The 15537-nt window shown below is 60.2% G+C and overlaps 3 protein-coding genes and 1 long non-coding RNA gene across 6 annotated transcripts; 3 read left to right on the forward strand and 1 right to left on the reverse strand.

Annotated features, from left to right (window-relative positions):
* The first annotated feature begins 1406 nt into the window (after positions 1 to 1406).
* Positions 1407 to 2988, forward strand: LOC136787856 (uncharacterized). The gene is made up of 4 exons (XM_066985233.1): positions 1407 to 1557; positions 1734 to 1858; positions 2167 to 2281; positions 2513 to 2988. Exons 1-4 carry the CDS (start codon positions 1484 to 1486, stop codon positions 2970 to 2972), a joined length of 774 nt encoding a protein of 257 aa, XP_066841334.1. The 5' UTR covers positions 1407 to 1483; the 3' UTR covers positions 2973 to 2988.
* A 5278-nt stretch (positions 2989 to 8266) lies between these two features.
* LOC136787879 (uncharacterized) lies at positions 8267 to 9701 on the forward strand. Its single transcript, XR_010826957.1, has 3 exons — positions 8267 to 8414; positions 9440 to 9546; positions 9638 to 9701. It is a non-coding gene; the product is annotated as an uncharacterized lncRNA (long non-coding RNA).
* A 1110-nt stretch (positions 9702 to 10811) lies between these two features.
* On the forward strand, positions 10812 to 11941 carry LOC136787932 (cellular tumor antigen p53-like). The gene is made up of 2 exons (XM_066985356.1): positions 10812 to 10933; positions 11743 to 11941. The coding sequence occupies exons 1-2, from the start codon at positions 10844 to 10846 to the stop codon at positions 11929 to 11931; spliced, it is 279 nt and encodes a 92-aa protein (XP_066841457.1). The 5' UTR covers positions 10812 to 10843; the 3' UTR covers positions 11932 to 11941.
* A 371-nt stretch (positions 11942 to 12312) lies between these two features.
* Positions 12313 to 15120, reverse strand: LOC136787902 (snRNA-activating protein complex subunit 2-like). 3 transcript variants are annotated; one of them, XM_066985315.1, is made up of 4 exons: positions 14880 to 15119; positions 13941 to 14006; positions 13052 to 13222; positions 12313 to 12477 (listed from the first exon to the last, which is right to left on the reverse strand). In XM_066985315.1, the coding sequence occupies exons 1-4, from the start codon at positions 15075 to 15077 to the stop codon at positions 12460 to 12462; spliced, it is 453 nt and encodes a 150-aa protein (XP_066841416.1). In that variant the 5' UTR covers positions 15078 to 15119; the 3' UTR covers positions 12313 to 12459. The 3 variants fall into 3 exon arrangements, with proteins under 3 accessions (XP_066841416.1, XP_066841415.1, XP_066841414.1); XM_066985314.1 differs by lacking the exon at positions 12313 to 12477 and adding an exon at positions 12507 to 12684 and having other exon boundaries at positions 14880 to 15120; XM_066985313.1 differs by lacking the exon at positions 12313 to 12477 and having other exon boundaries at positions 12773 to 13222; positions 14880 to 15111.
* Between the last annotated feature and the right edge of the window lie 417 nt (positions 15121 to 15537).

Raw genomic sequence — 15537 nt, forward strand, 5'->3', positions numbered from 1 at the left:
ATTTCCTAGCAGACATCTGGTGAGTTTCAAGCCCCCCAGACCTCAGCGGTTTCACTGTGATAGAAGTAGCTCCGTATGCACGGCACCAGACCACTGAGCTGGCTGCGGTATTCGTGCTCATCCCAAAACCAGTCCTACCCATCACACAGCAACCCCACGTCAAGTGAGGTGGCCCAAAACAGAGAGGTATGGCAGTGTTATTGTGCCCGTAGCTATGATAATTACTCCTTGACCAGCTTAAACAATGCACGTGGAGATCCACAGAAGGACAAAGCCACCCAAAGCGCACTTCTCCACCCACCATCGCACCCTTTTTGTATTAACAGGACGCGTCTTTAAGTCGTCAGAGTTTATCTGAGAAAGATCCAGGGGCCTTGAAACATCTTGAACCACAATCACAAAACACCTGGTATGGACTGGGGTGTGCCGGTGCCCTTACGACCCAAGTCTCCCTGGTCAGCCGGCCGCTGGTGGCCGTGTCACAGCAGAGCGGTGGCCGTGTCACAGTGGCTCTGTGACACGGCCTGGCTGGCTGGGGTATAAAAGGGGACGTGGGCGCCTGTCCTGCACTCTGGATTGTTCAGAGGACGAGTGCAGAGATGAGCATGAACGCGACCTCTGCCAAGGCGAGGAAATCCTCCTGCATGAAGTCGACCCGGATAGCACTCTGGGACAGCATGCAGCGCAGGTGCCTGATGCCCAACGTCACCGCCAAAGGTACAGGCACCCCCAGCACCGCGGGGAGTGTCGTCGTGAACCACATCTGGGGCTTTCCTTGGGCGAGACCCAGTGCTGGAGCCATCCCGGGGTGTCTCCGTTGGGGCTTTTCATCTGCCACCGAACCCCGGGTCTGGGGGTGCTGGAGCTGTGGGACCCACCAGACCCAGCATGACCAGGCACCAAACCCCGGGTCTGGGGGTGCTGCTGGAGGTGTGGGGCCACCAGACACCCTGTGACCAGGTTTTCCTTTGCCTTCCAGAGCAAACAGACGTCTGGAATACGGTGGCCGCTACGTGCTGCAGCAGCTCCTGCAATGCAAGGTGGGTCGGCGCCGCGTCCAACTTCTCTGCTTGGAGAAGTGTGGAGTCCCCACAGCCCGGGGCCGCAGACTGCAGCGACTCTTCCCCTCCCCGGAAAGTTGGAAACTCACCCCAAAAGTCCCCACCGAGGGACTGACAGGCACCACACAAGCGCGGTATCACTTGTGGTAGGTGCTGTCATTTCTCAGGGCTGATCCCAGCCATTGGAAGCCCCCTGGGTCCCCTCAAGCTGCTTATGCCTTGGCTCCAGCAGAGCATTTTCGGAAGGGCAAGGGGAGGGAGAGGACTGGGATGGGGCCACCTCCAGCTCTTCCTCCGGCCGGTCCCTCACCCTTCGGCCCTTCTCTTCCACGCGCAGGGCGTCCGAATTCCCACTCTCGGCTCCTTCGACATAATGGGATGTCCTCACACCTCCGTGCTCCCCCCTGCAGGTCCCGCAGCTGATGGACACCGTGGTGTCCCGGCTGGCAGTCGTGGCCTCCCTGACGTCCTCTGGCCGCGTCGTCATCTTTCCCGAGTGAGTATGTTTGCCGACTTGGCTGCTCGATGCAGCTGCTCAGCTCCAGTTCGGTGCTGTTTGGCCAAAAACAGCCTCCATGGAATGTGAAAACGTGCCCATGAGCAGGCGATGATGGAGAGCAGAAAGGGCTGCTGGTGCTGAAGGGCACACCAGGGTCTTCTCCTTGCGTGCAGGTTCGACGTGGAGTTGCTGCCCAAATCATCATCCAGGAAACCCACCAAGGCCTCAGGAAAACTCCCCGGGGAGGAGAAGAAAAAGAAAGATGGAGTCTTGCCACCTCTCAGCCAGGGCAAGAAAGGTAAAGCCGCGGCCGGCTCCTTCCCGTGGCACGGGCAGCCAAATTCTGCGACCCAGTGGGCTCATGTCCTGGTGAGGGTGCTCCAATGCCCCAGCTTGACCCAAAGCTTCTGCCCGCCAGCTGGGCACAGCCTTTTGTCCTGATATCTTGGTGGCTTCCCCAAAACCGAGCCCTGGGATGGGAAGTGGGGCCAAGGTGCCTGTGCGTGGGTAGGGCAGGAGGATGGGGATCCGAGACCCCGTGCACCCCCCTGGGAACGATGTCAGCAGCAGCAGCACCCCACTTCTGACCACATCCGTCCTTTCCAGCCTCAGCGGGATTGCTCGACCTGCCTTTCACTGTGCGCTCGAGTATCCCCAAATACGAGATCCCACGGCTGAAGGAAACAAAAGCAGCGGAGAACGGGAAGAAGTCTGGGATCAGGTGAGGCCGGAGGCTCACAGCCGGAGCTCTACGCGGTTGTTTTCTTCCCAGCGGGGAGCCCCTTGCCCAGCCCCAAACACTCCGGGCTGGGGCTGCCCCGCAGTGCTGAAGGCAGCACCCGGAGGGGTGGGATGGGGCCAGTGCCGTGCAAGCAGGCGCACGTCTTGTGGGTGCAGGATGCGGCCCCAACGCCATCGTGTGCTCAGGCAGATTTTTTTGATGTGTTTTCAGCCAGCTGCCAGTGATCCCGGGGCTGCCTCCTGCCAAAAACCAGCCTTTGGCCAGCCAAGGCAAGCGCAAACTCACAACCAGAAGCGAAACACCAGGGACGAGCCAAGCGCAGGCAGCGACACCTCAGGGGGTCACAGGAGAGGAGCGAGGAGTGGAGCAAGTCCTCCGTGGTGGTGGACTGCCAACAATTCCCACAAAGACAAGCTACAGGAAGCTGTCTCACCCTTTGAGACCCCTGACTGTGAAGAAAGTCCCCCAAATCATCATATCATCACCATCGAGCTCCGAGGAGAGCCTGCCCCTGAGGCCCCACTATAACACCTCCCTGCTGATGCCCACCCTGGACAGTACATCCAGGACAATGGTACCCGAACCATCCAGAGCAAGGCGCCTGGGGCCGCAGAGGCCCCATGCACAGTCTGAGATCCCGGAGCTTTGGAAGCGTCACCTCAAAAAGTAAAAGCGAAAACGATTGGTGTGTGTGTCCTTGTCAGGTGCTGTCTCCTTGTAGGCAGGCAGAGTTACTGGTGGAGGTTAAACAAAGGGATGTGCACCTCCACGCACGCTCTTCCTCTTATGGAGGATGTCATGTCCAGACGCTCTGAACACAGGGGCAGCTTTCAGCAGAAATCACTGGTCAGGGCCCAAACCATTCTCTTTAGGTCACAAAACCCTATATTCAGGGCCCCAAACCCTCTCTTGAGGGCCCAAAACCCTTCCCTTGAGGGCCCAAACCCGTCTCTTCAGGGCCTAAACCCTTCTCTTTAGGGTCCAAACCCTTCTTTTGAGGGCCCAAACCCTTTTCTTTTAGGGCCCAAACCCTTCTTTTGAGGGCCCAAACCCTTCTTTTGAGGGCCCAAACCCCTTTCTTTAGGACCAAAAACCCTTCTCTTTAGGGACCCAAAACTCTCTCTTTAGGGACCAAACCCCTCTCTTTAGGGTCCAAACCCCTCTCTTGAGGGCCCCAAACCCCTCGCTTTAGTAACCAAACCCCTCTCTTTAGGGTCCCAAACCCCTCTCTATAGGGCCCAAACCCTTCTCTTTAGGGGCTAGGCCCTCTCTTAAGGCCCCAAACCACTATCTTCAGGCACCAAAAACCCCCTCTTTAGGCCCGAAACCGCTCTCTTTAGGGCCCAAACCCCTTTCTGTAGGGCCCAAACCCATTTCTTCAGGCCCCAAACCCCTTTCTTTAGGACCCAAACCCTTCACTTTAGGGCCCAAATCCCTCTCTTTAGGGCCCCAAACCCCCTCTTTAGGGCCCAAACCCCTCTCTTTAGAGCCCAACCCCCCCACTTAAGGACCCAAACCCCTCACTTCAGGGCCCAAACACTTCTCTTTGGGGCCCCAAACCCCTCTCTTTACGGCCCAGACCCCTTTCTTTAGGGCCCAAACCCTTCCCTTTAGGGCCCAAACACTTCTCTTTAGGCCCCAAACTGCTCTCTTTAGGGCCCACACCTCTTTCTTTAGGACCCAGACCCCTTTCTTTAGGACCCAAACCCTTTTCTTTAAGTTCCAAAACCCCATTCTTTAGGACCCAGATCCCCTTCTTTAGGGCCCAAACCCTACTCTTTAGGGGCTAGCCCCTCCCTTAAGGCTGCAAACCACTCTCTTTGGGGCCCAAACCCTTCGCGTTAGGGCCCCAAACCCTTTAGGGCCCAAACCCCTCTCTTTAGGGCACAAACCCCTCACTTTAGGGCGCAAAACTGCTCTCTTTTAGGGCCCAAACCCCACTCTTTAGGGACCAAACCCCACTCTTTAGGCCCCAAAAGGCTCTCTTTAGGCCACAAACTGCTCTCTTTAGGGCCCAAACCCCTTTCTTTAGGGCCCAAAACCTTCAGGGCCGAAACCATTCTCTTTATGGCCGAAACCCCTTCTCTTTAGGGCCCAAACCCCTCTCTTTAGGCCCAAACCGCTCTCTTTAGGGCCCAAACCCTTTTCTTTAGCTACAAACCCCTTCTCTTTAGGGCCCAAACCGCTCTCTTCAGGGCCCAAACCGCTCTCTTTAAGGCCCAAACCGCTCTCTTTAGGGTCCAAACCCTTTTCTTTAGCTACAAACCCTTCTCTTTAGGGCCCAAACCGCTCTCTTCAGGGCCCAAACCGCTCTCTTTAAGGCCCAAACCGCTCTCTTTAGGGCCCAAACTCCTCTCTTTAGGACCCAAACCCTTCTCTTTAGGGCCCAAACCCATTAGGGCCCAAACCCTTCTCTTTAGGGCCAAACACTCCTCTTTGGGGCACAAAACCCCTCTCTTTAGGGCCCAGACCCCTGTCTTTAGGGCCCAAACCCTTCGCGTTAGGGCCCCAAACCCTTTATGGCCCAAACCCCTCTCTTTAGGGCACAAACCCCTCACTTTAGGGCGCAATCTGCTCTCTTTAGGGCCCAAACCCCACTCTTTAGGGACCAAACCCCACACTTTAGGGCTCAGACCCCTTTACTTTACGGACCAAACCCCACTCTTTAGGCCCCAAAACACTATCTTTAGGCCACAAACTGCTCTCTTTAGGGCCCAAACCCCTTTCTTTAGGGCCGAAACCCTTCAAGGCCGAAACCATTCTCTTTAGGGCCGAAACCCTTCTCTTTAGGTCCAAACCCTTCTCTTTAGGGCCCAGACCGCTCTCTTCAGGGCCCAAAATGCTCTCTTCAGGGCCCAAACCGCTCTCTTTAGGGCCCAAACTCCTCCCTTGAGGACCCAAACCCTTCTCTTTAGGGCCCAAACCCCACTCTTTAGGACCCAGATCCCCTTCTTTAGGGCCCAAACCCCTCTCTTTAGGACCCAAACTGCTATCTTTAGGGCCCACACCTCTTTCTTTAGGGCCCAAACCCCCTTCTTTAGGGCCCAAACCCTTCTCTTTAGGGACCAAACCCCACTCTTTAGGACCCAGATCCCCTTCTTTAGGGCCCAAACCCTTCTCTTTAGGGGCTAGCCCCTCTCTTAAGGCTGCAAACCACTCTCTTTAGGGCCCAAACCCCACTCTTTAGGGCCCAAACCCCACTCTTTAGGGCCCAAACCCCACTCTTTAGGGCCCAAACCCCACTCTTTAGGAACCAAAACTCTCTCTTTAGGTCACAAACTGCTCTCTTTAGGGCCCACACCTCTTTCTTTAGGGCCCGCACCTCTTTTTTTAGGGCCCGCACCTCTTTTTTTAGGGCCCAAACCCTTCTCTTTAGGGACCAAACCCCACTCTTTAGGACCCAGATCCCCTTCTTTAGGGCCCAAACCCTTCTCTTTAGGGGCTAGCCCCTCTCTTAAGGCTGCAAACCAATCTCTTTGGGGCCCAAACCCTTCGCTTTTGGGCCCCAAACTCTCTCTTTAGGGCCCAAACCCTTCAGGGCCCAAATCCCTCTTTTTAGGGCCCAAACCACTCTCTTTAGGGAGCAAACCGCTCTCTTTAGGGCCCAAACCCTTTTCTTTAGGTCCCAAACCCTTTTCTTTAGGTCCAAACCCTTCTCTTTAGGTCCAAACCCATCTCTTTAGGGCCCAAACCCCTCTCTTTAGGGCCCAAACCGCTCTCTTTAAGGCCCAAACTGCTCTCTTTAGGGCCCAAAGCCCTTCACTTTAGGGCCCAAACCCCTCACTTTAGGGCCCAAACCCTTCTCTTTAGGGCCCAAACCCCTCTCTTTAGGACCGAAACCCTTCTCTTTAGGGCCCAAACCCCTCTCTTTTGGACCGAAACCGTTCTCTCTTTAGGGCCCAAACTGCTCTCTTTAGGGCCCAAACCCTTTTCTTTAGGCCCAAACCCTTCTCTTTAGGGCCCAAACCCGTTTCATTAGGTCCAAACCCTTGTCTTTAGGCCCCAAACCCCTCTCTTTAGGAACCAAACCCTACTCTTTAGGACCAAAGCATTCTCTTTAGGCCCCAAAATGCTCTCTTTAGGCCACAAACTGCTCTATTTAGGGCCCAAACCCCTTTCATTAGGGCCCAAACCCTTCAGGGCCGAAACCCTTCTCGTTAGGGCCCAAACCCCTCACGTTAGGGCCCAAACCCTTCTCTTTAGGGCCCAAACACTTCTCTTTGGGGCCCTGACCCCTCTCTTTAGGGCCCTGACCCCTTTCTTTATGGACCAAACCCTTCTCTTTAGGGCCCAAACACTTCTCTCTAGGGCGCAAACCCTTCTCTTTAGGGCCCAAACTGCTCTCTTCAGGGCCCACACTTCTTTTTTAGGGCCCAAACCCTTCTCTTTACGGACCAAACCCCTCTCTTTAGGGCCCAAACCCTTCAGGTCCAAAACCCTTCTCTTTAGGGCACAAACTCTTCTCTTTAGGCCCAAACCCCTCTTTTTAGGGCCCAAACCGCTCTCTTTAGGGCCCAAACCCTTTTCTTTAGGTCCAAACCCTTCTCTTTAGGGCCCAAACCCTTCTCTTTAGGGCCCAAACCCTTTTTGTTAGGTCCAAACCCTTTTCGTTAGGTCCAAACCCTTCTCTTTTGGGCCTGAAACCCTTCTCTTTCAGGCCAAACCCTTTTCTTTAGGTCCAAACCCTTCTCTCTAGGCCACAAACCCCTCTCTTTAGGGCCCAAACCCCTCACTTTAGGGCCCAAACACTTCTCTTTGGGGCCCAAACCCCTCTCTTTAGGGCCCAGACCCCTTTCTTTATGGACCAAACCCTTCTCTTTAGGGCCCAAACCCCTCTCTTTAGGGCCCAAACCCCTCTCTTTAGGGCCCAGACCCCTTTCTTTACGGACCAAACCCTTCTCTTTAGGGCCCAAAGACCTCTCTAGGGCGCAAACCCCTCTCTTTAGGCCCCAAACTGCTCTCTTTAGGGCCCACACCTCTTTCTTTAGGGCCCAAACCCTTCTCTGTAGGGGCTAGGCCCTCTCTTAAGGCTGCAAACCAATCTCTTTGGGGCCCAAACCCTTCGCGTTAGGGCCCCAAACCCTCTCTTCAGGGCCCAAACCCTTTTCTTTAGGCCCAAACCCTTCTCTTTAGGTCCCAGAGCCTCATTTTTTGGTGCTGAATCTCCACAGGAAGCCCCAAGCCCTCCTTCAAGCAGAGACGGCCTTATTTGTAGGGTATAATGAGACCTCTGAGGGACGAAGGGCTCGTTGTCAGACCCTAATCCTCATTTCAGGGCCCCAAAGCATCACAGTGGGGTCCACACCCCCATTTTTTGGGGATCAGAGCTTTGGTTTGGGATTTCAAGGCTTCTCGTTGCACACCCACAGCTGCATTTTAAGGGCCCCAACCCTCATTTTTAGGACCCAAAGCCTCCTTTTAGGGTCCAGGCCCCATCTTAAGGGTCCAAGGCTCCCGGTTTGAGCATCCAAAGTTTGGGGGTTTGCATTGGGGTGACGTGGCAAGGGGGTGGCAGCGGGGGGCACCCCCAAATTGAAGGATAAGGGTGCCCCCTGTGCCCCCCAGAAGCCCCCAGACCCACCTACTGGTGTGACTGGTACAGGAAAAAGCTGAGTGAGGGGGACCCCAGTGCTCCCAGTACCCCCAACCCTCTGTACTGGTGTAGCTGGGATCCCAGACAGATGCATGTGGGGGACTCCCAGTTCCCTCCAGCAGTCCCTGAACCCCCTTACTGGTGGCACTGGGACACTGCACGGCCGGGTGAGGGGGACCCCAGCGCCCCCAGCACTTCCAGTACCCGCCAGTCCCCCCAGTGCTCCTTGTCCCCGCAGCGCGCCCAGTACCCCCAGTGCTCCCAGTATCCCCCAACAGGGGTAGGGCCGACGAGGCAAATCCGGCCACGGGAGGGGGGGGCGGGTGTGTTCTTTCTGAGCCGTTATTAACGACTATTAATTAACAAGGGACACCCCCCCCCCAACCCACTTGGTATCTCCCAGCCCTGCCCGGCCCTTTGCCCTCACCCAAGATGGCGGCGCGGCTTCAGCGCGCGGTGCCTGCTGGGCCGGGGGATTCCCCAGCGCGTGCAGCGGAGGCGGCGGAGCCGCGAACGGAGGTGGCGGGGGCCGGGGGGCCCCGGGGGGGGCTCGGGGGGCCTGGGGGGGTCACGGGGGGTGTGGGCACGGGGGGGCTCGGGGAACCTCGGGGCACCCCCGCTGGGGGGTCCCGGGCGCGGGGGCGCTGCAGGGGCCCGGTACTGAGCCCCCCCCCCCGGCCTGTGTTTTGGGGGGGGGGGGGGGGGGGCGGGAGTGGGAGGGGGTCTTTGGGGAGGGGGGGGCGGGGGGGCTCTGAGGGGCTGGGGGTTGGGGGGACCCCCCACAGCCCCCCCCTGAAAGTTCTTTGGGGGTCCCTGGGCTTGGGCGGGGGGGTGCAGGGGTCCCTGTGGTGGTTGGGGGGGCGCATGGGGGTGTTTTGGGGGGGCAGCAGGGACCCTTTGGGGTCCTCACAGGTGGGGGGTCTGTATGGGGGGTGTCTTTGGGGTCACCATGTGGGGGTCACTTTGTGGTCCCTGTAAGGGGAGTCACTTTGGGGTCCTTGTATGGGGGGTCTCTTTGGGGTCCCTGTATTGGGGGGGTCCTTTTGGGGTCCCTGCTTGGGGGGAGTTTCTTTGGGGTCCCTGTAAGGGGGAGGTCTCTTTGGGGTCCCTCTATGGGGAGGGGCCCTTTTGGGGCCCCTGTATGGGGGCGTCTCTTTGGGGTCTCCTATATGGGGGGGGGGTCTCTTTGGGGTCTCTTTAGGGTCCCTGTATGGGGGAGTCTCTTTGGGGTCCCCATAAGGGGAGGGGTCCCCATGGGGTCCCTTTATGGGGGGGTCCTTTTGGGGTCCCTGTTTGGGGGAGGTCCCTGTCCAGCTGCTCCCATCCCTGCAGGGTTGGGGGGCCCCATACTGGCAGGCCCCCCCCCATTTGTGCAGCCATAACTGGGAAGGGGGCTTGAGGCTCCCCCCGCCCCCATTTCCCCCAAAGACCCAGGCGGCCCCCCCCAAGGCGATCTGGGTGCCCCCCCATTACAGGGGACCCCCGGCTGGCCCCCCCAGTGACAGCACTGTCTCCCCTGTGTCCCCGTCCCCCCCCCCCCTTAGGGGACCCCAGAGCCTGGGTGCCCCCCCGGGGACCGGCCCCATGGTGGAGGAGCTGGAGCCGCTGCTGGAGCCCCCCTGACCGAAGTCTTCCTCGACCTCTGGAACATGTGAGTGCGGGGGGGGGGGGGGGGGACAGGGACATGGGGGGGACAGGGACACGGGGGGCGCCACCCGATGACCTTATTGCCCCCCTTCCAGGCTCCCCGATAACATGCACTCGCTGTCCCCCCGACGATCCGCTGGCTGTGGTAAGGGGGGGGGGAGGTTCCGGTGTCCCCAAGGGGGTCCTGGTGTCCCCAAAGGACCCCGTGGGTCCCCAAAGGACCCCAGCACCTGGGTGACCCCAACAGGGTTCTGGATTTCGAGGGATCCCCAAAAAGCAGCCGGGTCTGTGGGTGCTTCCCAAAAGGGGCCGTGGCCCCCAGCTGTCCCCAAAAGGGACCTGGGTGTCCCCAGAAAGGGACCCTGGCACCCAAAAGGGTCCTGGATGACCCCAAAAGGGACGTGGGTGTCCCCAAAATGGGATCCTGGCCCCCAGCTGTCCCCAAAAGGGACCTGGATGACCCCCACAGGGGACCTCGGTGTCCCCAAAAGGGACCTCGGTGTCCCCAGAGGGGACCCTGGTAGCCAGCTGTCCCCAAAAGGGACCTGGATGACCCCCACAGGGGACCTCGGTGTCCCCAAAAGGGACCTCGGTGTCCCCAGAGGGGACCCTGGTAGCCAGCTGTCCCCAAAAGGGACCTGGATGACCCCAAAAGGGGCTTGGATGTCCCCAGAAAGGGACCCTGGCACCCAGCTGTCCCCAAAAAGGGACCCTGGCACACAAAAGGGTCCTGAATGACCCCAAAAAGGGACCTGGATGTCCCCAAAAGGGACTTGGATAACCCCAAAAGGGACCTGGGTGTCCCCAAAGGGACCCTGACACCCAGCTGTACCGAAAAGGGTCCTGGGTGTCTCCAAAAGGGATCTGGTTGACCCCAAAAGGGACCTGAGCGTCCCCAGAAAGGACCTGGATGTCCCCAAAAAGGGACCCTGGCACCCAAAAGGTCGTGAATGACCCCAAAAGGGGTTTCAGTGTCCCCATAAAGGGACCCTGGCACCCAGCTGTCCCAAAAGGGACCTGGGTGTCCCCAGAAGGGTCCTGGATGACCCCAAAAAGGGGTTTCGGTGTCCCCAAAAAGGGACCCTGGCACCCAGAAGGGTCCTGAACGACCCCAAAAGGGACCCGAACGACCCCAAAAAGGGTCCACAAGGGCCCCTGCCATTCGGCTGCCCCCAAGGCCCCCCCCCCCCCCCCCCCCAGCAGGACCTGTGCCCCCTGGAGCCGAGCGAGCCCCCCCCGGGCTCCCCCGGTGCCGAGCCCCCCCGGCGGCTCCCCCGAGCCCCCGGGCGTCCCCGTCCCCCATGGTGCCGTCCACCGAGGACTACGGGGGCCACTACGACTTCCAGCTGGGCTTCCTGGAGGCCGGCACCGCCAAGTCCATCACCTGCACCGTACGTGGGCCGGGGGGGGCGCGGGGGGGGGACAATATTGGGGGGGGTTATACGGGTTTGGGGGATCACCCAGGAGACCCCATAAAGGGGGTCCCGGTCAGCGGGAGGGGTGAAATGGAGAGGGAGGGGTATGGGATTGGGGGGTGGGGGGGCTGGGGGGGCTGGAGTTGTTTGGGGGGGGCACGGGGGGGACAATATTTTTGGGGGGGCTGGGGGTGGTTATACGGGGTTGGGGGGTCACCCAGGAAACCCCATAGAGGGGGTCCTGGTCAGCGGGAGGGGTGAAATGGGGAGGGAGGGGTATGGGATTGGGGGCTGGGGGGGATGGAGTTGTTTTGGGGGGGCATGGGGGGGACACAATATTTCGGGGGGGGGCTATGGGGTTGTGGGGTCACCCAGGAAACCCCAAAAGGGGTCCCGATCAGCAGGGGGGTCATTAATTGGCAGGGCCCCTATATGCCAGGGGTTCTTATACACCTGGGGGGGGGGTTCTCGGTTATTTGGGGGGTCTCCATTATTTTGGGGGGATCCTAGCTCTGGGTTCCCATATTTTTTGGGGGGGGGGTCATTAATTGGCAGGGTCCCTATGTGTCAGGGGGTTCTTATACACTTTGGGGGGGTTCTCCATTATTTGGGGGGGGGCTCATTAATTGGCAGGGTCCCTATATGTCAGGGGGCTCTTATACGCCGGGGGGGTTCTTGGTTATTTGGGGGGGGTCTCAGTTATTTAAGGGGGGGTCCTAACAGGTTCTCGGGGGGGGGGCACGCCTCGGAGGGCTCCCTGGGGGTGACCCCGTGCCCCCCCCCAGTACTCGCCGGTGCTGAACAAGCTGTACTGCCGGCTGGCCAAGCCCTGCCCGGTGCAGGTGCGGGTGGGGGCCGCGCCCCCAGGGGCCGTGCTGCGCGCCGTGGCCCTCTACAAGAAGTCGGAGCACGTGGCCGAGGTGGTGCGGCGCTGCCCCCACCACGAGCGCAACGGGGGAGGGCACCGACGGTGAGAGGGGGGGGCACGGGGGGGGTTGGGGGGGCTTTGGGGTTTTGGGGGGGGGACAGGGGTATGGGGGGGGTTGGGGGGGGGGGCAAGGGTATGGGGGGAGATGGGTTTGGGGTGGCGCTGCCCCCACCACGAGCGCAATGGGGAGGGCGCCGACAGTGAGCGGGGGGGGGGCACGGGGGGCCATGGGGTCATGGGGGGGCATGGGGTATGGGGGGGTTTGGGGGGGGGTGTCAGGGGTTTGGGGTGGCGCTGCCACCACCATGAGCGCAATGGGGAGGGCACTGATGGTGGGGGGGGCATTGGGGGGGGTTTGGGGGGGATTTGGGGGGGTCAGGAGTATGGGGGGAGTTGAGTTTGGGGGGGTCCTTGGTGGGGGGGGGCATGGGGGAATTGGGTTTGGGTGGGACTGGGGGGGGTCCTTGGGGAAACAGGGGGCTGGGGGCATGGGGGGAGTTGGGCTTGGGGGTGATTGGGGGGGGCCTTCTCTCTCCAAAGAAATATTCCTTCTGTCCCTGCAGCACCCAGAGGGTCAGGGCAGGGACTGCGGCTGGGGGATAGAGAGGGAGACAGGCAGGGGGGACGGAGGTGAGGTGCAAGGAGCAGAGGCAGAAGGGACTAACTCCACGCAAATAAAAGAAACTGGCTTTCATTTCAAGGAATACAATAAAGCACAGAGGGGACCTCGTAAAGCAGAAATGTCTCTGGGCTATGGCTCATTTTATCTCCTTGGGATTCAGCACAAGGTTGCGTCCCGCTGCGGGAAGTGATGAAAGAAAGGAGACTGCAAAAACCCTTTCCACACCCTGGGCAGCTTTGCCATGCCGGCAGAAATGTCCTTAATGTGCTTTCAAGCAATTTTATTTTTTTTTGCTGCAACTTGGTAATTTATGAAAATAGGAAATGGGGAAGGGGGGTTGAAAAGGCTAAGGGTGAAGGGTAAAACCCGTCGCTGATGCTCCTCCACAGCAGCCACTGGGAAAACACGTTTGGTCTCCACCTCCCTACCTGCCCCCAGCTGCAAACCCTACAAAAATACCATTGACCCACACCCAAAATAGGAGGAGCAGGTGTGGGAAGGAGAGGGCCGGGAAGGGGTTGGGTCTCAAGGGGTTTCCACTCACCACCAGTGTGTTGACACGAGGCAGGACCTCAACAAAGTGAGATAACGAAAAATCCCCAGCACCCAATTTCACCACTGGGTTGTTATGGGGAGGGGGAATGAGGCTGAGGGTCTCCCAGACAGTCACACCTGTGGGACCCCAAATCCAGCCGTGCCCCCAGCAGCTCAGCCCCTGTTTAAGGAGACCCCAGAGGAGTTACCTTCCTCGGAGACCATCTGGCGATGTTAAGGCCCCCCCCCCCCCCCCCCCCCCCCAGATTACTAAGACTCCCCCTCCCCAAGCCATTAAGGACCCTCCCTTTTAACCCCATTTTATCCCCCAATTTAACCCCCCCCACTTTACCCCCACCCCCCCATTTTACCCCCGGTCCCCCCCCCCCAATTTACCCCCAGCCCCCCCCATTTTAACCCCAGCCCCCCCCATTTTAACCCCCCTTTAACCCCAACCCCCCAAATTTTCCCCCAACCCCCCCAATTTACTCCCCCTTTACCCCCAACCCCCCATTTTACCCCCAGCCCCCCATTTTACCCCCCCCACTTTATCCCCAACCCCCCCCCCCCCACTTTACCCTCACCCCCCTTGTCCCACCCCCCCCAATTTGGGCTCCCCCATTTAACCCCCCCCCTCATTTTACACCCAACCCCCCCACTTTACCCCACCCCCCCATTTTACCCCCGGTCCCCCCCCCCAATTTACCCCCAGCCCCCATTTAACCCCCCCATTTTACCCTCACCCCCCTAATTTGAAACCCCCAATTTACCCCTGAACCCCCCCAACTTACCCCTGAACCCCCCCAATTTACCCCCGACCTCCCCCAATCTACCCCCACCCCCCCATTTACCCCCACCCCCCCCACTTTTACCCCCCCCCATTTTTTACCCCCCCCCACCTGCGAAAATGCCGCCGCCGCCTCCTCCACGCCCTCCGCCAGCATCTGTGCCAGCTCCAGCCACACCTGGAGGGGGGGGGAGGTGAAAACCCACAAATATGACCCCCCCGTGTCCCCCCCCCCACCCAAAAAATCGTGTCCCCCCCCCCTGGGGCGGGGGGTCCTCACCCCCCCATCCCCATGTACCCCCCCATTTCCCCCCGGTGCACCCCCAGACCCCCCCCCATCCCATTGTACCCCCCCCATTGCCCCCCCCATGTACCTTGGGGTACGCAGGGACCCAGGACCCCCCCGGGGACCCCCCCAAGCCCCCTCCCCGAGGAATTGGGGACCCAGGACCCCTTCCAACCCCCCCCCAAGGACCCCCCCCGTGTTATTAAGGACCACCCCCCCCCCCCCCCCAAGCCATTAAGGACCCTCTCCAGGACTCCCCCCCCCCCCCCCCCCAAGCCCCCCCCCCTCCCCAAGCCCCCCCCCCCAGATTACTAAGGCCCCCCCCCAAGCCATTAAGGACCCTCCCCGGGACCCCTCCCAACACCCCCCCCCCCCAATAAATTAAGGACCCCCTCCGGGCATATTAAGGACCCCCCCCCCCAAAGCCATTAAGGACCCTCCCTGAGACCCCCCCAAGCATATTAAGGACCCCCCCCGGGCATTAAGGCCCCCCCGGGATATTAAGGAACCCCTGGGATATTAAGGCCCCCCCCATGGATTTTAAGCCCCCCCCCCCGGGCCTTTAAGGACCCCCCGGGCCTTTAAGCCCCCCCCATGGACTGTAAGCCCCCCCGGGATATTAAGGACCCCCCCCCCGGGCCATTAAGCCCCCCCCCCGGGATATTAAGGAACCCCTGGGATATTAAGGCCCCCCCCATGGATTTTAAGCCCCCCCGGGATATTAAGGACCCCCCCCCGGGCCATTAAGCCCCCCCCCGGGCCCACCTCGGCCTCGCTCCGCCGGGGGAGGCTCTCCCGCAGCGGCCGGGCCTGGAGCTCCGGGAGGCCGAGGGCGGCCTGGGCCCGCAGCGCCGCCAGCAGCGATCGCTTCTCCCGCAGCGACCAGGCCGCGGCCCGGGGCCTCCCCGCCGGGGCCTCGGCGAAGCGGGCCGGGACCAGGCGGGGCCGGGGGGGAGGCTTCATGGCGCGGGGAGATGGCGTCAGGGCGACGAAACGGGGTGGAAACGGGGGGAGCTGGGAGGGAACGGCCCGCCGGGGGGTGCTGGGAGATGTGGTTCGGGGGGGGAGGAGAAAGGGACAGCAGGTCTACCCAAAGGCTGCTGCTGGGTGGCTTAATTAGGGGCGTAATTAGGGTTAGGGTCGGGGTTGTTTGGAGAGAGGAGGCGCAGAGTCCTGTTGTGTGTGGGGCTGTGTAAAGGCTCCCAAAGGGAGCTCAGGTCTACCCAAAGGCTTGGGTTGGGAGGCTTAATTAGGGGTGTAATTAGGGTTAGGGTTAATATCCTGGGGGGGGGGTTGGGGGGGGTCCCAGGGAGGATCCTTAATGGCTTGGGGGTGTGAGAAACGCTCCGTAGCCAACAACTTGGGCTCAGGCAAGGAGCTCAGCGAAGCAGGAATTTATTCGCGATCGCAGTGGCGGGCGCCC

This window comes from Anser cygnoides, chromosome 31 (genome assembly GCF_040182565.1).
Source record: "Anser cygnoides isolate HZ-2024a breed goose chromosome 31, Taihu_goose_T2T_genome, whole genome shotgun sequence".
In the NCBI taxonomy this organism is placed as follows: domain Eukaryota; kingdom Metazoa; phylum Chordata; class Aves; order Anseriformes; family Anatidae; genus Anser; species Anser cygnoides.

Coding starts and splice junctions, on each gene's coding strand:
- LOC136787856 (XM_066985233.1), top strand. CDS start 1,484: ATGGACACCGTGGTGTCCCGGCTGGCAGTCGTGGCCTCCCTGACGTCC. Junction 1,859..2,166: donor TCTCAGCCAGGGCAAGAAAG/GTAAAGCCGCGG, acceptor CGTCCTTTCCAG/CCTCAGCGGGATTGCTCGAC. Junction 2,282..2,512: donor GGGAAGAAGTCTGGGATCAG/GTGAGGCCGGAG, acceptor ATGTGTTTTCAG/CCAGCTGCCAGTGATCCCGG.
- LOC136787932 (XM_066985356.1), top strand. CDS start 10,844: ATGGTGCCGTCCACCGAGGACTACGGGGGCCACTACGACTTCCAGCTG. Junction 10,934..11,742: donor CCAAGTCCATCACCTGCACC/GTACGTGGGCCG, acceptor GCCCCCCCCCAG/TACTCGCCGGTGCTGAACAA.
- LOC136787902 (XM_066985313.1), bottom strand. CDS start 15,077: ATGAAGCCTCCCCCCCGGCCCCGCCTGGTCCCGGCCCGCTTCGCCGAG. Junction 14,007..14,879: donor CCCGGCGGAGCGAGGCCGAG/GTGGGCCCGGGG, acceptor CCCCCCCTCCAG/GTGTGGCTGGAGCTGGCACA. Junction 13,223..13,940: donor CGGCGGCGGCATTTTCGCAG/GTGGGGGGGGGT, acceptor CTCCTTAAACAG/GGGCTGAGCTGCTGGGGGCA.